General features: G+C 39.3%; 1 protein-coding gene across 1 annotated transcript in view; it reads right to left on the reverse strand.

Moving 5' to 3' along the window:
* Positions 1-7,076: 7,076 nt before the first annotated feature.
* Positions 7,077-22,736, reverse strand: part of lrrc75a (leucine rich repeat containing 75A) — a gene marked incomplete at both ends in the record, with an annotated part of 51,539 nt that continues 35,879 nt past the window's right edge. Inside the window, 2 exons of the mRNA XM_083886006.1 lie at positions 7,077-7,688; positions 8,538-8,811. Of these exons, the coding sequence (XP_083742132.1) occupies positions 7,077-7,688; positions 8,538-8,811 (886 nt within the window). The remainder of the gene's footprint in view (positions 7,689-8,537; positions 8,812-22,736) is intronic.

Below are 22,736 nucleotides of genomic sequence, written 5' to 3' on the forward strand. Positions count from 1 at the left end.
CATATGAGCCGAGTATGACAGTGCTATTGCTATAACGTTTTTTTGAAATATCACCTATATATAGATATTCATCCTCTGGATTTTGAAGGTGTACATGTTAACTATTTAGGGAATACTTAAAATGTGTATGTGTACATGTAATAAAAACGTGCTTATATATATTCATATACTGTATGTTTTATAAATATAAGTCATTTAACTTTTACATAGTATGCACTGCAGATATGATAGATTTTGTATACATACGCAAATACTACTAACAATAATCATAATGCAATTATCATTAATTAATGCAATGCAATATAAATCTAAATAAAAATGTCTATTGTAAAAAAATATATCTACATATGATGTCTCACTTTTTCTACATTGAAAATGTAATGACCTGCAACAACAACCATCTTTTATTTGAAGCTCTATTCTTGTTAATGTTCAAATTACGGGCCTTAAATGTTGAAAAAGTTTGGGAACTATTAGAAAGTTAGATCTAATCTCTTGCGTATTCTTACCTGGAGACATGTGGTGCTTTATTTCTCTCTCATAAACAAGGCAGGATGTGTTTTTGTATCATACAATTTATTTGCAAGATCCATATCATAACATAAAAAGTTTTACAATGTCACTTATGCTGTATATCAATCCACAGAGCTTTTGTCTCGTATCATCTCAGTTAAGTGGCATTAAAAATAAAAGATCCATGGCAGCTGCTGGAAAAGGAGCGTAACGAAACAAAAAGAGAGATGTACTGAACAGAGAGTCATTCAGAGGTACACTGAATATACACATCGAAGAAAAGACTGATGAGAGAGAAAAACATCCACAGGCCACAGACAGTCATGCCCTCAGTTTCTTTTTACATCTCACACTGTTTTATATGAGCAGAGTTATTGAGCAGGACATGCAGGACAGCCACGGTGTCTCCTGCTCAGTCATCTCCCATCTTATTGTAACATGTGGAAGGACTGCTGGCAAGCAGAGAGCATTCTGGGAGTGAAACTTCCAAACAATAAACCCGTATGCACAATTACATATGGATGAAGTCACATTGGATGCACTGAATTCTTGGTCGTACATTGGTATTAATCAATAATTCACAGCATCAAATTCATATTTTATATATTATTTTGGCCCAGAATCAGTGCAACATTACAAATATTATTATAACAAATTATGTTCTCAATACTCTCCTCTGATCCCAACAGTTACCATCAGATCATTTGTATTATCTTCACACACTTTATTCAGGACTTTTTAAAAAAACAAACATATTTTTGTACATTTTCCCATAAGTTCAGGTTCATGTTTTAGTGGAGACGGAATCCTTTGAGTGATGGATGAAAGATTTCAAATCAAAAGCCCACATGTACATCATGTTAATACATCAGCCTATTTCCAGTTGTGAAGTCTTTTGCTTTGATTTGCAGTGACCTTAACATAAAAGCAGCCAAGAGCAACGGCGGTTTGTTTCCGTCTGTTATACAAACGTCAAAATCACAATCTGAAATTCCCGTCCTTTGCTAATAATTGCTGTGTGTCTGTGTGATGCTGCTGCCTGTAATAATGAACACTGCACTGCTGCACAACAGTACACACGTCTGCTCTTTGTTTAAAGGGTGTAAAAACTGACTGTCACTGCATGGCATCTACCTGTATTTAATGTAAAGGCAGGTTAAAGGGAACATTCTCTTTGTAATAAGTTTCAAGTGCAATCCCACTCAGTGTCTGCATAATGCTGTTTGTAACAATATCTTCACTGACAAACACATAGCTTACAAAAGTGTTAATAAAAACTTGGTTGCACAGACTTGTTGGCTTTGATCACGCTTTAATATTAGTTTTAATATATAATAATCATATATATATTACAGAGATATATATTTTTTTAATTTTCAAAAAATGAGGTTGCTTTGTTGAGTACCCCCCCCCCCCCCAAAAAAAAAATATATATTACATGCATACTGAATTAAATTGTAATTAGTTGCATGCCTCTTTTTTTCTTTTTTGCCATTTTAGTCAATTCATGTTCACGTTAACCATTTTTGATTATCATGTTTGTTCATCTTTAACGAACATACAAGTGTGTAATGAAATGTAATATGGTTGTGTGAATCAGGTACCAACAAAATCCAACTGTATGTATGTAAGTCAGTAAGGAATAATGGCTGCAATCTTTAGTGTAAAGTGGGTACTTTAACTTTAACTTACTCATAAATAGGATTACAAAATTCTGGGAAAGTTTAAAAGTTGGAATCTTTCCATGGGAAATAATGGGAAATTATGGGAATAAACTAAAAATAAAAAGTTGATGGTGGGAACATAAATATAGTTGGTAAAAAAAATATTGTAGCAAAAGCTTAGCTAAAACAATCAGATTTGATGTGAATACAGTTGAGTATACACTCCTCAGTCACAGGGATGTAGCATACACAATTATTTCTAGAATTCTGAACTATAAAGCTACTTTTCTGAGGCCACAACACAAATAAAAGACTATTGAAGCCGCACATTTGCTTTATTTTTTACATTTTTTACAGACTTTTTTAGACGGGAGGGGAGTTTTGAAGGGGGAGCTGTAAGAAATATTCCCATCAACATTCATGTTTTGTTGTTCAATGAAAGAATGAAGTGTTCCTAAAGTTCTACATACAAATAAATCTGTCATGTTTCATTTTTATTTAACTGTTTAATTTAATTGGATCCTTTTGCAACTTCTACTGATGATAAAAAAAAACAAAATGTTTATATTTATGTTGGTAAAAGTCAGTTTCTTTAATTTATCCGAAATTCCCAGTTATTCAGATTAATAACCAAAATTCCCATAATTCAAATGGAAAGTTTCCAATCCGGAATATTTCCTAATTAGTGAACTAAAGTGTCCATGGAAAGTTTTTATTTATTATAATAATAGTAAAAAAGTGCCAACGGCAGGCAGACGCAACCACAATCCAGGGATTTAAAGTGATAACTCAGACTTTTATGTGTGGTTTTATGATATTCAATGCAGGGACCAGTTTGAGACACAGTGCTCACACTCACTGAAAAATTATTTTTAGCCACTCAACAAAAGATCAAATCTGCACCTGCTGAAGCATATAATAATCTTAATGATGATTATGTTCATTGAACTGCTGGTCTGCTGCTGCCTTGATAGGAAAGTTTTTGTCTAATAAGTAAATCCAAATAAAGAATTTCATAAACCGAAGTCACAAAACAACACATTAAAAGTCACTGGTGGATACAGCAGTGAATCAACTCCTCCAGTGTGCAGTGATGTAACATCGCTGATTTTCTCTATGGAGTTTGGTGCAGGGAGAGAATGGCTTAATGAGGTTTGGGCTGTCTGGTGGTGAGATAAAACATATTCTTAAGATATTGTATGAATATTTTATGAGGTGAGCAAAGTGGTGAAAATATGCTTCAGGCTGTCGTTTTCAGTGAGAGCAAACATCTGTGTCTCAAGCTGGTTCCTGACACAAGGGGCACACACATCACTGTCAGTGCTGACTACGGGTCAATGCATAATTCAACCTCACTCACCATCCACTTCATCACTGCAGGCATGAAACAAAGCTCTAATGGCAATTGTTATTCCCATAATTAAAGTGTACTCTACACTGAAATGACAGGTCATATTTGTTACTGTTATTTCTTCCTATTCAGTCTTATATCTGACCTGTGACACTCTGGGACTCTGACCATCATCTGCTCCAGTGCAGAACTCTGCTCCAGACATTGTAGTGTGACATTCTCATCATGTGACTTTTCAACAACGTCGTATGCAAATGTATACAGAGTTACGGTGAGGCTGAGAAGACAGACAGATAACACATGACATCTTAGAATTTTGCGTTAATAAGCAAAACAACTACAACATTTTAAAGGGGTATGCTACTCATTTAGAATGATTAACTCTGTATATAAAGAGATAGAGAGATAAAAAATAGGCAGCAGCTTAACTTTTAAGGCGTTATTATAATCTGTAGTAATTTCACAATATAAATATATTAAATGGTCAATGCTGGGGAGAAAGAAAACACCTGACCTGAGTCCACTGGAACCCAAAGATACCTCAAGGGTTAGGCCAGGTTTGGGAAAAGGTTTTTGAATCAAAATCTATGTTCAGGTCTGTTTTCTGAAGTTGTCTTATTTAGTCCATTTATTTACACGATAACACCTGAACGCAATACTTAGGACAAAACCCAATTTCTCTTTTCTTTTTCTTTTTTTACCCCTGCCCTTTACTCTGCCCTTTGGTCCTTGGAATAAGTTACAAGGGGTAGTGGTCAAAATGGAGCCCCACAAAATGGAACACCGTAAACACGTAAACCGGTTGAAAAAAATCAAGAAAATCAGAGGCAATCTGGCACCCTCTGCTGGTCATAGTGGCAAGTGCAAGTGCGGAAGCACAAACAAACGGACAAACAAACACACAGAGCCGCCAAAAACAATACTTCACTCCCTCTCCATGGGGTGAAGTAACTACGACAACATGGCAGCAGAAAAGCTATCATCACAAACAAAAACCCATAATCACCTGTTGTTATATAGCTATTATGGACTATTATTAGTATTTGTCTGCAGCAAAAGCAGATACATGTCGATCAATGGCACCTGTTGTGGTTAGCATATGCTACCCAATGTTAGGATATGCTAAGTTTTTCCTTCGATTCAGTTATAACCAAAAATAAGTTTTAGTCTGAGGGATTAGTTGGTGCCTGACTCTTAACCCAATTCCTAACCCCAACAAGAATCAGGACAGGACACTCCACACGGGGACAAGCAAAACAGAAGGGTAAGCTATAACTAAAAACAACAGCATGACAATACACTGACTATTCTTTTCTGTAATATTCATAGAGCAAAACCATTGGAGCAGCCCATGGCTTAGTGGAAAGGGAGCTTGGTTTGTAACCGGAGGGTTGCAGATTCAAATCCTGACTGGTCAAGTGCGAGGGAAACTATAGCTGTGTTTCCACCAAGATGGTTTGGTACAGCATGGTACACTTTTAGTAGCAAAATAACCAGCCATAATCATTCCATGCTTTGTCATCCTTCCCTTGGGGCACCACAGTCAAATGTTATGGTATGGTCAGGGTGGAGCTAGACTGGCGACACATTCAAATATCAGATGGAATTTGAGGCATACAAAGTCTTGTTGAGACAAACAGCCACAAACCAAGCAGAAAAAAAGAGCAGCTGGATGTCCTCCATTGTCGTCTTTTGCGTTGTGTTGTGATGTCGCTGCACCCCAAGTAAAGGTACTGTTCTCAATCGAAACACAAGTCTGCCAAGGCCTTTACCATTCCAAACCATACTGTACCGTACTGTACCGTACCAAACCAAACATATCATGATGGAAACACAGCATGTCAGCAACACATCCAATCTCCATTGCTCCCCATTTATTGGGTTAATTGGACACTCTAAATTGCCCCCAGCCATGGGGAGTGGGCACGCCCACTGTACTCCAAGTGCAGCTCCCATGCACAGATAAATGGGAGGGTTGCTTCGGGAAGCTGAAAAAAACTTGATCAGTGAAAAAGCAGATGATCCGCTGCAGTGACCCAGAGAGAGAGGGAGAAGCCGAAAGAAATAAAAGAAATAAATATGGAATAAAATATATATTTATAAATAATTCCTTGTTTTTGGCATAACATTGTAGTGAGCAGTGTTTCTGTCAGTTCATATGCTAGTAGTCACACATTAAACAACACAGGCAGGGATCGAAGGAAACTCCGTCCTAGAGTCAGTAGATTTTGTGCTGTGACTGCAAGGTGCATCACTAGCAGGCGTCACTTCTAACACCTCACGTGTTAACGGCTCTAAAGGTGAATGTGTGAGATGCTCTATGGGTAAAGGTGTGAACCAGATATGCATTTTTACTCAGTTTTAACAGCTTCAGATCAGTGTTTCCAGGAAGGAATATTCTCCCTTCCTCAACAACCCTTCTCATATCAGTAATCTGTGCCTTATGACTCACATACATATACATGTATATAATTTGGACAAAACCCAGACAACAAAATGAACATATGATGCCATGAATTCAGTGATATGGCTATATATATTATAAATATCTTATTCTTATGGACTGAGAGGGTGAGAGCTACATAGTATACAGTATATAGATATATGCAGCTTATATATAAACACAGCACTATAAACATGTGATACACACAAGTGTACAGTACTGTGAAGTGACACATGACTGGGATTATGAGGGGGAAAAAGGCGACTTAATGTCTTTCAACTAGACACACCAAGACTTTAGAGACATGACATTAAAATCAGCAAACTATTGTTCAGAACAGGGGCAGCGTTGTACCGTTTGCAGCTAGTTTTGTTGCAGTCCATTTCTTAAACTGTTGTTACTGTAAGTTCTTTTGGTTTCAGCTGACTCATATCATCATCACTGCACTTCTGTTCTGACTGTGCATCTGCTCCTTTTCGGATTTCTACGAATCTGTCGATTTGACTTTTGATTCCTGGCGAGCTTCTCATCCATCTGGCTACCAGTTGACGTGCACTACGTAGGAGGGAGACATTTATTTTAAACATTTCAATCAGTTTTTGTTTTTTTTGGCATAAAAACATTTTTTTGTTGTTGTTTTTTAAAGCTTCATGGGTCCTGGCTAATTTTCTATGAGGCTCTGTTCTTATATTTCTCTTCTATTACCGTTTTCAACCAGTCTGTGATGTGATACAGGCACATGGAGGTGTTACCAGGGTTACCAGGAAGGAAGGACCTGAATAAAGGGTATCATTGGATAGATAAAAGCCAAAGGTGATATAATTAGTCAGTCAGATTAGTTTGTTTGCAGTTGAATCCAACAAACATGCGTCCTGTGAGAGATTGTCAGTCACAGAGTCACCTGGGTTCAGCTGTCACTCTTCCAGGATCTGAACACGTCTGTGGTTTGGTCACAAATCGGATCAGTAGAGTGGATATTGAGTGACATATCCTTCCATTGCTGCAGCCTGTTTGACTTTGAGCTCAGTCTTTTCACTCCTTCTGTTGTGTCCTTTCACACACTGAGGCTCCATTCAGGAGGGGAAGCATGAGCGCAGAGCAGCAATCAGGTCAAGAGGTCTGATTGGTCGGTCAGGTCGTCCTCCTCCACTCTCGTTGGCTCAACAGCTCCAGAGGAGTGTTGCGACTGGCTGGAGTAGGACCGGTGGGAGGAGCGGCTCTCGTCATCATCCTCCACCATCACCGCCCTCCCCCCCAGCTTCTGCTGCTGCTCTGTCGCTCTCCTCTTCGCCTCCTTTTCTCCGCCCTTGTCCCTCTCTCTCCTCCCCCACCCTTTCCCCCCTTTCCTCTGCTCCTGCACCGTCCACATGCTCTCCTCCTCATCCTTGCCCTGCACCTGCCTGTCAAAGTCCAACAGCTCCTCCATCATCTCCTCGATCTCCATCTCGCCGTCCAGCTCCTCCTCCACCTCGGACCGGAGCTCGCCCATGCTCTCGGTGCAGTTTGTGTCGTCCGTCTCCTCTTCCTCCTCCTCGAGCCCCCTCAGTCTATCAGGTGGCTCGCTGGCCTGACTCTCTCCGAACTCCAGGATGGTGGGTAGGTTGCCCTGTTTGGGGCAGCGCTTCCTCAGGCTGACCAGAAAGGGTTGTGGCAGAGAGAAGATGTCCACGTTGTTTCCCAGGTCAATCCATGTGACGCTGGGAAAACTGCCTGGATCCTGGGACACAACAGTATACAGTGTCAAAATCAACAAAGGGGGGGGGGGGGGGATTTTTTTATGATAATGATTAAGGTGACCCATTCAATAGGTGCATAAAGAAGCAAGATAGTATCCGTGGCACTGGTAAAACTACATGTACTTATCTGTTAGTGCTGGGACCGATTAAATGAGCACAATCCTCTGTGTATTTTTTCGCTTAGGGCGCCGCGAGCAGAGAGGACTTGAAAGCGGACAACTTAACGTGAGACGTGACTTGATCGAAGATGATGTATGACGCAAGTATGGGCTAGCCCCAAAATCCTCATTGAAAATTGAGTAATTTTTCAGAAAAAAAAAAGTTTTAACATGAGAGTCAATGCTGGGGTGATTCTCTACGTCAATGAAATAGCCCGGAGAGGCGGGACCATTTAAAATGACTTGAATCTGACGATTCTGATTGGACAATGACAGATAATATGTCTAGAACACTGATAATAACTACTTTTGCTGGAACACAGACAGCTGAAAGGAATATTAGTTCTAAGGATCTTTGGAACTGATTAGGAAAAAAAATTCTCTTTCTCCTCCTAGTTGGTAGGGTGTCGCCCAAATTGCCCCTGTACACCATCTGCCCATGTCAAGAATCACACGCACACTAAGGATGTTGGCCCTGTGAGGGACTGGTGACCTGTCCTAGATGTACCCCGCCTTTCACCCTATAGACAATGAATGAGTGTGGACAAACAACATCCTGGGCAACAGAAAATAATACAGTCCTGTACTTACTTATACAATACTGTATTGTAATTATATAAGATCAATATGAAAAAAACACAAACAAACAAAAACAATAGTGACTTTTCCAACCTTGAGGGCATCAGTCAGCTCCTTCAGAATGGTCCTGGTCAGCCTGTTTCCGTTCAATGCTAGAGTTTCGAGGTGTGGCAGGGCAGCCAGCGTGGGCAGCAGCAGGAGGAAAGCCTCATCCGTTAACTCAGTGAATCCCAGCTCCAAGCTGACCACAGTGGACGCGTGGTGCTGTAGATGAGCGCAGAGTCGCTCCATGTCTCGAGCCGTCAGAGGGATACCGGACAAATCCAATGCCCCGCTGGATGGAGGGGCCGACAGCACCGCCTTCAAACTAGACACAGACACATGGAACAAATATACTTGTTATTGAGAAAAATATTCTGTGCCATTGTAATATTAATGTGTCTTTAGGTCAGAGAGCTGGTGCACTTTGGATGGGAAACGTGGAAACACAGTCAAAAAAACCTCCAAAGCACCAGTTATATTTTACAGTACATTACAGTACAGTAACAACATCGGAATAGTATAGTCATAATTTGGTAACAAGTAATATTATGGGTATTATCTTATTACAAATGCAATTCTCACAGTCCAAAAAACATGTAGTGGACCTTAAGTGGATTTTAAGTAAGACACGTTGACTGTAGATGTGAATGTGAGACTGAATAGTTGTTTATCTGTAGTGTTGGCACGCCGATGGACTGGTGACCTGTCCTGGGTGTACCCTGCCATTGGACTATGTTAGCTGGGATTGGCTCCAGCGACCCACATGTGGAGGATAACAGGTTCTGGTCCATTTAACATACACAGAAGTGTTCAGAAAACACTAGCTGCAATGCACAACGTAAGTTCCAGCACCAACAAAATAACACATGCACATAAAGTAGGGCGCTTCATTTAGAACTAAGGTTGACTCAGCAACTGTAGTACAGACTGTGGGACTCAACATTTGTTGAATATATTTATTTATTCACATACCAGACGGACTCCACTGGAATCTAGGTCAGAGCAGCCCCAAAGCAAATTTAGCCCAACAAAAAAAAGTTTCACTCACATCCCCAAGGGCCACACTGTGTCATCTGTCACTGAGTTATGTTACATATGGGTATGGATTTTGAGGGCAAAGACCTGGAGCAGCTTGTTAAACTGTGCCATTATCGACTAACGCCAGTTTTCACCAGCGTACTGAATATTTTGGTTCATCATAAAAGGAAGGACACAAGTTAATAGTAAAGTGTGGTTGTATTAGATAGTAATAGTTTTTTGTGTCCTGGATGTGTCTATATATGTATGTTATGTTATGTTATGTTATGTTATGTTATGTTATGTTATGTTATGTTATGTTATATTATGTTATGTTATGTTATGTTATGTATGCATGTGTGTATGTATGCATGTATGCATGTATGTATGTTATGTATGTATATTATGTATGTATGTATGTATGCATATATATGCATGTATGTATATATTTGTGTATGAATGTATATGTATGTATCTATGTATGTATATATGAATGTATGTATGTAGTGTGTTAATATTTAGCATATGTAATGTAGGGTGATGGTAGATCAGAAAAAAAAATAACATTTGATAGTCAGGATGTGGTGGCATTGGTTAATTAAGATGAACGACACATACAGCATACAAATAATGAGTTGAGAACAATGAGTGATTACTAGAATACAGTACTGTAAATCAGACATTTGTACTGTAGTTTTAGAGACATTTTAAGTTAAATGTCCCATCTTCACACTTTTTTTGATCAAAAAGTGATCAACTTTTAGAGAAAAACAAAATTTTCCATAAGTTCTGACCAGGACTGACTGAGGACTGAGGTAGTATTCGGGGAATCTAGGACTTCTACTGTACTGCAAATCAGACATTTGTACTGTAAAGCCAAACAAAGGCAAATGAATGACAGCAACCAAAAACCACCAAAAGTTACACACTATTTCGTATGTGTGTGTATGTTATTAGCAGAGCCTTCTGTTGTGTGGCTAAAATAAGGTAACAGTAAGGTCTCTGTCTTACTATGTAAAGTGCCATGAGATAATCTATGATGTGGTACTAAAGAAATAAAATTTGATTACATTTGATTGATTACAAAAAACGTGTAGCATAGCATAGCAAGTGTCTATTTGAAATCTGAAATCTTGATTGATGTTTTTATATTTATATCAGGAACAAGGTCTTAGAGAGGTTTTAGAGAGGTCACTATTTTGGATCACCAATACATGCCAGTATTAGGAGTTTTGATGCTTACTGAAGGCTACATAGATTCTCCAACACACTTGGAAGGGAAGAGTGAGGTGAAGGACATTCAGCAGCAACATGCAACTTCGTCAATGTTGCTCCAGTTTACACACTGTACCTTTATCTCCCTGCTAAAAAAATGGAAATGAAGTGATTAAAGCAGTCTGAGGCCTCACTGTCTGGAAGACTGGTGTAAAACCACATCCAATAGAAACCCTGGAGGTTTGGGCATTCACCCAGCTCAATACACCAGAGCATTTCCTCCACTCAGACGGAAGGTGTTAGTAATTATTTAATACAGCTGGTACAGCGATCCCCTCGACTCTCTGTGACCACTGATCTAATCAGTAGAGCTCATATTCTGCTCCTCCCCTCTACCAGTCCACCTCTTTCTGCCTGGACACGTAGTTTGTTTAGCACACACTAACACTATTTGGGAAAGTGATCATCTCACCCGGCAGACTGACTTTAGGAAACATCTGGGGGTTTTCCCATACGTCAGTCCTGCCCCTCTCTTAAACCAAGACAAGCCATCATCTCCAGCATCACGCCACCCGTCACATTTTGAAGCAATAAACTCAACAAGGCATGACATGAAGTGCGCAAATAAAAAGCAGATGAAATGCTGAGAGAGCTCATGATGCGTTTGGCTTCGGACCAGAATCCCACGATACAGAGAGAAACACACACACCCACTTTAAGTGGAGGTCATTGACCCACGTCTGGAAAACATCCAGCAGGACTGTGGGACTGTCATCACTGCCACACACTGATGGAGATCAACTCTGACGCCATATTCATTTTACAGTTTACTGAGTAACTAGGTCAGGCTTCATTAATCACTTCACTGTCACTGTTAACATCACTGGCTGATTTGATCAGCTATGGCAAATTCCACTAATAAAACTAACATTAGATCCACAAGCTGATAAAAGGGGAACTTGTGTGCTCATTTCCAGCTCTGTCTTTATTACTGTCTACTCTATTAGAATTGTTTCAGAGCCTCTCAGTTGAGCCTTTGACTTAAGCAGATGCTATTAGGCCACTTTCATTTAATTTGACTGATAACTCAGAATCCAGAATCCTATAAGCTTGTGAGCAAACTCAAAAATGACAACACAGCTGCAATAGACAGAATTTGTGGTAAAATAGCTGGTTGTTGAGTTTCATCCTCAGGTAAGTAAAATACTTGGCTTGTGACTGAAAGGGGCTGACGTCAGGTCAAGGGCTGGTATGCACTTGAGCAAGGCACTGTACCCGATCTCCTTTGCTCATTGTTAATGGACACTCTATATTGAACTCCCCAGCCAAAGGAAGGTCACTCAGTGTTGTGCCAGCACCAAACCCAGATAAATGGGAGGGTTGTGTCAGCAAAAGCATCCAGAATAAAAAATCTCTGCCAAATCAAATGTGGGAGAGAAGCCGATACCGTTTTGGTTGGTGCAGTGGTTAGCGCTCTTGCCTTTGCAGCAAGAAGACCAGGGTTCGAGACACGATCGGAACAAGGGTCTATCTGCGTGGAGTTTGCATGTTATCGCAGTGTGTGCATGGGTTTTCTCCTGGTTCTCCGGCTTCCTCCCACAGTCCAAACACATGCAGATTTGGGGATTAGGTAAATTGAACACTATAAATTGACCGTAGGTGTGAGACTGAATGGTTTTTTGTCTCTATGTGTGGCACTGTGATGGACCACCAAGGGAATTTCTCAGAAACAGGGAAAAAACTCAAGGTACTTTTGCAAGTAGTGTCTTCAAAAGTCTCTCACCTTGTTTACACTGATTTACCCTCTTTATATTAGAGGCCAATCTGGTTCAAAACTATGTGTGTGTGTGTGTGTGTGTGTGTGTGGTGGGACTGAGGTGTGTCAGACCTTAACATACACTAAAATCCATTGAGAGAAAATATGCAATTTTACATCACATTTAGACAGAAGTTGGTGCCTCCATCAGTTTAATCAGTTGCATTGTGATTTGGGTATTTGTTCAGATAAGTGAATAAGTGATTTTCTGTTTGGTCTTTGGTGTGGGAGAATGAGAGGTTTACAAAACAACACAAACTTCAGTTTGCAGTGTGAAAATGCGAACACAATCTTATGGGGGAGATAAAGAGGCACAATTAAGATGACGAAGGTTACACAAGTGTATACAGTCGGTTTTATGTCTTTGATGTTTCATTTGTTTCCAAAAAGATGAGGAAATCAACATTTCATCTTGGATGATGTTCAAATTCTAATTAAATAAAAAAGAAAAACTGCAGTTGTCGCTGTTCAGTGTGTAATTATGTTCCATCAGGTGCTGCATTTACGCTCTGTCAATTTCCAGCTAATCATTGCAGCGGCTGAGTACAGTGATTAGACCAACTTCAACCACAAAGGAGGAGCAAAAGAAACCAACATTCCTAAAACTACATTTAAGACACTTTTAAAGTGCATCATACTTTTTCCGCACAAACTCTCTCACTCTCCATTGAGGGGGCGTTGCTCTCCCTCAGGTTTTGTTAGTGTCAAGCACAGGCGGAGACTGACTCATCGCCCCTGAAATAATCGTTAAAGCTGGACTACCAGTCTGTCTCTAAACAATGTGTCTACTTGGACGCAGGTCACGCTGTGCCTCTTCAACCCCATTCAACCCGGAATTAACAGCCGTCCTGACCACAGATCAGATCACAGAAACCACATTCACAGGTGTTTTGAGGACATTAAGACACATTCCTGGGCTCCATGAACACAATCAGTCCTTTATTAGCTGCTGCCAAAATAATAACACTCTCTCATGCAGACACACACACACATCTGTACAGTCAGATTGTTAAACCATATTTGTATCCTCATTAACTGACATGATGTCAGAATGTATTAAAATACAGGGTATGGAAAGTCAGATCTCATGCATCCCAGCACATATGAATTTGAAACACATGACCTCCTTTAACTGTAGTTATATACAATATAGACAGAATATAATAATAAATCATTGTTAGATATTGTCATAAACTGTGAGCAATATTTGTGTAATAATAATAATAATAATAATATTTTTTACAAAATTAATGTGATAGACTTTAATGTATAAACTCCAAACAGCACATGAGAGCTAGTGAAGGTAATGCAGGGTTCACCACATGCACAGCTAAGAGGAGCAGCTAATGTGATACATTCAAAGACTGTGGTAAATTTCATTACTTCTGCAGGGGTCTGCAGTGTGTTTAGCTTCGAGTGGCTTTCAGATGCATTCAGGAACACTCATCACTTCTGCAAACACACATCACATGCAGTCCACTAACTAATGTTTGCTGCTGCTGCTGCCACCATGTGGTAATAGATCTGCCAAAATACCATCCATTTTCTCCCGCTTTATCCTCCACAGGAGGGTTGCGGGGGGTGCTGTGCCAATCTCAGCTGACATAGGTGACAGGGTGATAGGTGGGGTACACCCTGGACAGTTCGCCAGTCCATCACAGGGCCATGTAGAGACAAACAACCATTCACTCACATTCACACCTACAGTCAGGTTAGAGGGTCCAATTTACCGAATCCTAAAATGAAATATTTTTCCTTCATTTAACTTTTTAATATAATTACAATTAGTCCCATTACCAGAATGATTTTCTATAATGAAAGGAGTAATCAAATAATGTAATATTCTTGCACATCCCTACATATTTGAAAGGTGGAGGAAAATTTAGAATAGAATAAATAGTTTTCTGGTTGGGTTCATCATATTTATTGTATTTTGCATTTGCGTGAGTACTGACTGCCATTTGCACTGCATGCAGCTGTAAACAGATCAAGCCGTGACCATGGTTACAGCTGTCTGATGGGGACAGGGTAACACAGAGTAGCTTTTGCTGCAATAAATACTGAATGAAACACATTATTATCTAATGAAGCTCTCATGTGTAGACATGTGTGCAGATCTGCCTTGGAATCAATAAAAGCCTCTAACATGACTGATAAGGATGCTTTCATTATTTCACAGTTGCCAGTTCATCAGTTGATTGGTAACATCAAGAAAAAATGACTGTTAGAAAATAAGGGAAAACAAAAATCCACCATCTGTAGCCTCTTGAAAAATTGTAATTATAAGAAACATGACCAATAATTTACAGGTGATTCAGACATGATTTAGTCAGTATTATGGCGCTTTTCCATTCAAAAGTTCTAGCACTACTCAGATCTACTTGGCTCGACTTGGTTTAGTAGTTTGGTCTACGTGGGTGGAGTCATTATAGCACGGCTGCATGAAACTGTGACATTGTTTTATATGCGACACAAACACAAACTAGTGACGGGCAAAGCAGTTGTTTTCACTGTGACTGAATCATTAGAATCAGTTCATTAAAAAGCTTTTGTTCAGAGAATCGTTCAGTACTTCCTGCATGACCAGAGCACAGACTCTGTCTGACACAGTCACTGAACTAGAATACGACTGAACAGGTTGTGATTCGGCTCACGATCAACGGCTTTCAGCAGTGCTGGCATTAAATACACCAGACTCCTAAATATTGAGATGTTCAAAATTTCAAAAATGTTGGAGATTAAAATGTTTTTTTTTTTGTTTTTTTTAAGTAATTTTAACTGATCTTTAGTCCGGAATTGTTCGATTTGATTCTTGTGTTGGACGTTGCGCTCATGACTCTTCCAGTGACAACATTCTGACCAATCAGTGGCTGGCAGTCTGTTGACGTCACATTTTATTATTGGCTCAGCTCACTTGGAACCTCGCCAGAACAGGTACTAAACAAGTACCAGGTACTATCGCTAAAAAAAAAATGAGTCGAGTCAAGTAAAGTTAGTGATGTAATGGAAAAGTGCTATAGTTGATGCTGTCTTCACAGTGCTCTCTCCACTGTTCTGTGTGCGTTGAGGGCGGAGCTTTGACTCGAGAACAGACAAGTGGGAGGTTAAAGTTAAAGTGTAGCCTGCTAATGCAAGCATTTCCAGAGTCCTACTACACCCTAATTGCTCAGATTTTTATTTATTGATGTTAATATGGATATGAATAGGATTTCAACAAATGTGAAAAGTGTTTCAGTAATAAATTACAGACTCAAGCTTTAATATACAGCTTGTTCTCATTACCGTAGATGACACATTGAAGGTTGATCAACATGCAGATTTGGATCATTGCTTATTACTATTCAGTATGTCTACATTTCCAGTCCGTCTCCTGCTTTGTTTGTTTACACTGGGTGCTGTTGTTATGTAGCTCAATTTAATCTCATTACTTGCACCACAAAGCAAGAGGAGCACTCCACTTTTTTGTATTGTTGAACAGATGCATCCAATCATTGGAAAAATTTATGAATTTGTGTCCTATTATTGTTAGAATGGAACTGGGACAATTGGTTGTGTAAGTGTCAGCTCCTTTTGATATTTTTCAATTTCCGGTGCCCAGTAATAGGTTACCATTGTTATTTTGAACTGTCCTCACCTAAAAAAGAACCCGGTGTCTCAGAGACTGAGACACCAATATATTAACTAATTCATTAATATATTAACTAGTTCTGCCTCTGTTTGGTCTTTGAGAATGAAGCAACATTATTATTATTATTATTATTATTATTATTTGTACACTGTGTCTGACAACAAGAAGTCTCTGTCAAGCAAAACTATCAGGAGTGACTATGGGCACATTTGTGTTTACTAGTGTAGTGCTCATAGGAAGTATGTATTCCTATAGTGGAAGCTGATTAAGATTTTTCAGTTATGGTCAAAGGCTTAGTTATGGAGGCTGTGTGTGAAGGTTGGATGTACAGAGAGGTGTACTCTTGTTTAGAAAAAAATTACTTCAAAAACGTGAAAATCAAGGATGCACACCAATGGTGTCTTACGGTGAGAGACCTCCGACACAACACAACTTGCTTTATAGATAGATACAGCAGCAAGCAGCAGGCCCACGATGGGCGGGGCCAATAAGCATTTATCCCATCAAACCTATTGAGCAGTAGAATTCACTTAGTACGTGACAATCTCTACTCGGACAAAGTTGCTGTTGCCTCCGTATGTGTTGACATAAAACCAATCACTTCCTGTGTGCAGTGCACGAATGTTAGACGGCGACACTAGATCTAAACACAGAGAAACACAGAGAGTCCTGTGGAACTGATATAGGATCAGACTCTGTGTTTCAAATGACTTCAAATGAGTTCCTAACTCATTCGACAAAGGTTTGACATTTGTTTACATTTTAAAGTGAAACACTAAAGCTTTAAAGACAAGACTTCTGGACACCATGACTTCATCCACAACTGTGAACGAAACACTTGGCTTCAGTTAATTTTTTTTTTTATTTTTTTTAATCTGCATCGAATCCGAGCGATCAAGAGTCGCTCTGCACAAAGTGTCTTTATCTGCAGGCAGCAGCCAGGCTCAGCGGGTAACAACATTATTCATAAAGCTACAAGAGGTCAACGGTCTACGGGGAGCAAACATGAGTCATACTGAGGCACAAACAGACGATGGTGTTGTATTGTGGGGGTGGCTGCACTGGAGATGAAAATGGAAAAACCCTCAGTCCTATTTTATCTGATTCAAATGCACTTATGTATTCATGTTCAGCCATGCCAGCACATTCAAAGTACAGTCACTGTGTCACCATAGAGCTGTGAGCTTTACAATAGACAATAAAGGTTACATTTGAAATTCTATTCTACACTACAGTAGTTGCTTTGATTGTGCTGCATTAAGCATGAAAATATATAACTTTTCCGAATGATATATTATTGTCATTTTATCACATCTTCATATAGCGTGTACAAGGAAACATTAGCTGTAAGTAGCCTGCACATAGTGTAGGTTGCTATGCAACACAAGCAGCCTGTTACTGCTATGCCAGACCCTGTGGTCACCACGGCCCTTAATGTAAGTTATCAATCAATAAATCAATCACTCGTGTTTATTTGCCACTAATACATGGTCAGTGTGAATGCACTTTGCACACTTCGTTCACCACTTAACCTTACCACTGGGGGGGGGACAGCCGTTTCCTTTCAGAATACTGAAACATCTGTGATTTTTTTTCTCTCTCACAAAACACAGGAGTTGTAGATCCTTAGCTGCCTCCATCGGGAAGTTCAGTTTTGCTATTCTGAAACTTCACTGTGTGAAATCCTGAGTTTGGCTTCACCGAAGTAACACCAGTGAATTTACCAACTCATGCTGCAGAAGAGGTGAGCTAAAAAATGCTAATTTCCTCTATGGACTCTGGTGTGGGGGAGAGAGTGGTTTACCGTCTTTAGTTTCCAGTCACACAAGTAAATGACCCCAAAAACTGCTTTACATTAAAATGTTGCAATACACCATTGTATGTGCAACACGTTTTTGTATCACACTTCTTTCATACCCATTCACATGTGGGGTTTAGTGTTTTGCCCATGGCATAGGCTAAGAGAGCAGGGAATCAGACCCTTATCAAATCGCTCTACCACTGAGCCACCATTGCCCCATTATTAAAGGCTACCAGCAAGAAGCAGGCATCGATTTATTTAGGTGAGCTATTTGATGTGTGTGTGAAGTGGCTAAAACAAACACATACACTCTCACACCATTAATAGCGGCAGCTGTTCCATCTAACTAACTTATCTGTAAATATCTACAAAATTGTTGAAATTAAAGTCAAATTTGGACATGCATCATGTCTTTGTCACCTTTACATTTGCAGTTAGAATAGTTGACGTTGGATCACATGACTGCTTAGTGGCAATCACTGTTGCTGTGCAGCAAAAACAACCCTGGTTTGCAAGCCTTTCTGCATGGAGCTTGCAGTGTTGTGGGTTTTCTGGTTCTCTGGTTTTCTCCCACCATTCAAAAAACATGCAGAGGTTAATTGGACATTCTAAATTGACTGTAGTCGTGAATGTGAGAATGAATGGTTGAGCATCTTTGTATGCTGGCCCTGTGATGGACTCACCACAAGGGCAATAGGATGAACCCCACCTATTGTCCTTTGTCACCTGGAATTGACACCAGTGTCTTCATGACCCTCATGTGGAGGATAAAGTGATAGATGGTTAGTCGAGGTTTTGAGTTCCATCTCATTTTGAAAATTATTACTAAAGCAGACTTAAAAAAAAATTAATTAAATTGCAATATCTGTCGAAATATAACAATTAGATAATTTACCCAAACCAATTTGAATGAAAGTTTGATTAAAAGCTTGAAAGCTGGATTGAACAGAGAACATTGAGAAAGAAAAATGTTCTTTCTCAATGTTCTCTGTTCAATCAAAATGAAGTGAAATGAAGCTCTTAAATGAATCTAAGAGCTTCTGATAGGCTAAAATACTTAATACTTGCAGACTGGATGTTGTCAGCTTTGAGCATGTGGGCAGCTCCAAGTGAAGGCAGGAGTTGTTATTGACAAAAAAAAAAAGATTATGTTAATTTAGCTGTCTCTTGAATGCACAATATCTCGCTCAGTGTGTATACTATTCAACAAAGGGCCTTGCTCCAATGACAGCAGCATTACAGACTTTTAAAACACCACAGGGGAACATAAACATGGGAAAATGTTCGACTTAAGGGCAGACTTATGAAAAAAACATCGAAAAATTGATGGAATAGGAAGCTGTGGCTCAGCTTGAAGGATAAATCCACTTTAGAGGATAAAACTGTGCTTTTTCTTTTTACCCCCACTGATAACATTTGAAAAGCTTTTCTGCAGCTGCAGCACGTGAGAAACAAAGACAGACACAAATAAAATGTAAGACATAATCATAAAACACCCAGGAGACATTTTAATGCTGTAACAGCATTATGCGACATGCATGTATTATAAAGACAAACATTTAGACCCTACGTTTGACTTGTTCCTTAGTCTGTGTCCATGAAGACGATAGAATCACACAGGTTCAACAGTGCTGTGCACAGCCACTGTGCCCAGAATCATTCACTCTCACTGAAAACATCACTGCCAGCGGAGACAAAAGGGAAGAACAGAATTTTAATCAGAATTGTTGTCACTTGACAAAAGGCTTTTATATCAACTGGAGCCTAAAGTCTGTGTTGCATTGTAAACCACAAAATCTCCTGCACCAAAGTAAAATAGAGAAAATCATCAGTTTTACACCACAGCATTCAGGAGTGTCTGATTCACTGCTGCCACAATCAGTGTGTTCAAATGTTTTATTTTGTGACTTTGGTGATTGACATGCTTTATTTGGATTTGACACAAACGTACAAGGACCAGCAGTTCTCACGTCTCTGAGCTAAAAATGATGATTTTCTCTATGGACTTTGGGGCAGGAGAACAACTAGTCGACAGTACCAGACTTCAAAAAATCGGAAATATGCCTTTAAGATCTGAAACTGCCATTATCAACAACAGAAATGGATCATATGCTCCTTTTAATAACGAATAATAACATCCAATTATGCAGTTTCTCTCAGCATTTTAATATCTTTGGTTTCACAATTTAGGCAGCTCTGAAAAAAAAAAAATGTAACTGGCCATAAGTGGGTTATAAAACTTTGAATGGCTCATTGTTACTATTGTCAACAAATCACTGGAAAAACATCCAACTTCCTCCACAGTCAGAGCTTTGTTCAATGGCCGATCAGCAGCAGCAGCAGTGATTTAGTGTGGAAGGAAAATCAATGGCAGCAAAATGAGAAAGAGACTAGAATTGTAATTCCATTCAATGCTTTTTTATGCTTCTCTGTGTGACAGTGGTATTTTATCAAACCATGCTATACTTAAAAATTGTTAACATGCTGCTGAAAAGTACCTTTAGAGTATCAGAGTATATCTGCTGAGTATTACAGTTTCTACGTCACCTTGGTGCATTTCTCAGATCAGAAAAAACATTTAAATGTTAAATGTAATGAGGGACACTGTACTACTGCATATGACAAAATGTATCCTTTTAGGGGTTGCAGTGGGAGCTGAAGTCTCAGCTGACATTGAACAAAAAGCTGATTGACAAAAAGTACATTGAAAATACTCATATCTACAAAAATGCAAATATTAAGTTTAAATCAAGAAATCAACCAAAGAGACTGAGACAATCTTCATGTGTCTCCCTCACTCCTACAGTGTAGAGGAACAAATATCCTCCCTGCTGCTTTTACCGGCTGCTGAGACGAGGGACATGAAGGGACAAGAGAGAACAGAGAGTGAGATTCAGACTTTCTGAGTCAACCGCGCCAGCTCCTCTCTCTGCTGGCTGCCACAGCTCAGGTGGGAGGAAGCCAATAAACGCATCGACAGACGAGCGCAGACCCTTTCGAACTTGAAAGACAGCAAGGCTTGGCGAAAGAAAGAGTGAAAGAAAGAAAGAATGATGGACATAAAGGCAGAAAAAACGACAGAGCAGATTGTCCAGCATTTTGTTGGAGACACCTAATGCTGTGACTATGACACTCATGTATTACTGTAATGAGCATATCTGTGATATCGAATGATGATACACGTGGATAAAGTTAGTTTGTCCTCCTGATCACCTGTTGCGTTTTCTCTGTATAACTTCAATGAAACACAGTTGGTGGGTGAATCCTCGGTCCCACTCTCAGTGTCCTCTGCAGGGGTTCCACAGTTCAGGAGAAAAGCATTCAGCTGCTGCAGCTGCCTCATTCCAAGCCAATGGCAGCAGTGAGTGAGTGAGTGCAGTGACAGGGGCTGTTGTAAAGCAGCCACACAGGGAACAGTGAGCCTTGTTCTTCAGGACTCTCAATAGACGATAACCAAACTGACAGCTAGTTTATTTCCATCATACAGACTGTATATGACTCTTCTTAAGGACTAGAGGTCCAAGTGTTTTTAGAAATCATGGCAGCTGATGGATGATAATTGTTTAATGATAACAAATCAGTCAAAAATGCTTAACTTGCCACTGCAGTGCAATTACATAGTAGTGTAGTATATAAACATTATTTTCAATACAAATAATATATAAACTAAATATTTAATAAATGAAACAGGTCATCAAAAAAATTAATACTTGGCCAATTCTGATTAAACACATTCCTATTGGTTATCTTTGTCTATATCTATGTAAACCTGGGTTTACAGCTTTACACCAGTGGAAATGGAGTTGTACATATTAAATATTATAAATGCATATGAACATGTATATTTCCAACTGTTTCATTTATAATAACTGAATGTGGCGTTCATTGTTTATTCCTGTTATTTAAGTCATTTTAATTTGATGAGTTGTGAGTCAGGGGAAGTCGTCTCTGTCTGGCTCTCATATGAGAACCTGCAGCTCCGTGTCTGGAAAGACACGTGATCAGGAAAGGTTTAAAGGACCTCTTTAACATTACTTGTAACGAAATATGAACTATCGTGATAACTTTGGTAATTTTCTGGTTTTGCTTTGTATGGCTTTTTATGCTGAGCAATCTTTGTTTCTAGTCTTCATAGACTTGGAGTTGACTTGATACCAGCTCAAGAAAACTCCTTGTGTTGAGGGGTTTGCAGGGTATTAAAATAGGCATAAAAAAAGATCAGATCCTGAGTCAGAGCTGCAGGACTTAGTGGAATGTGATCACACACTGTTCTTTGTCCAGACTCTACGTCATTGTCAGTGATGTAAGACTTTCAACCTAAAAGCAAACTGGGAGCTTTCTCTTTATTCAATAGAAACCAAAAAGTACTGTTTGTTTTGCAGATGACAGACATATTTACCATTAAGAATTGCCAACTTTTTAGCGTTATGTAACAATTTCCCTGCTGATAAAAACTGAAGAAAAAAATGTTGACCTGACAGATTAGCATTTATTTGCATAAACTGATGTAGCCTCTTGTTAATCTACATTGTTTCTCACACAGATTTGAGTTGAAGGGAGTCAAGATGGTGGCAGCTGAGTAACATTCAGTGGAGATTACGTCAAGTTTGCAGGTGAATATAATTCAAAAACCTCTACACAACATAAGCCAATGTCAAACATACAATAGCAGTATGCTGCTTTTGAATATTTCTGCAAACCTGACAGATGATGTGAGCTCACACTTTGTGACCAAACTCACTCATTACTTTTTCACATGATTACAGTCAAGCA

Source organism: Microchirus variegatus, assembly GCF_963457635.1.
Source record: "Microchirus variegatus genome assembly, chromosome: 3".
Classification (NCBI taxonomy): domain Eukaryota; kingdom Metazoa; phylum Chordata; class Actinopteri; order Pleuronectiformes; family Soleidae; genus Microchirus; species Microchirus variegatus.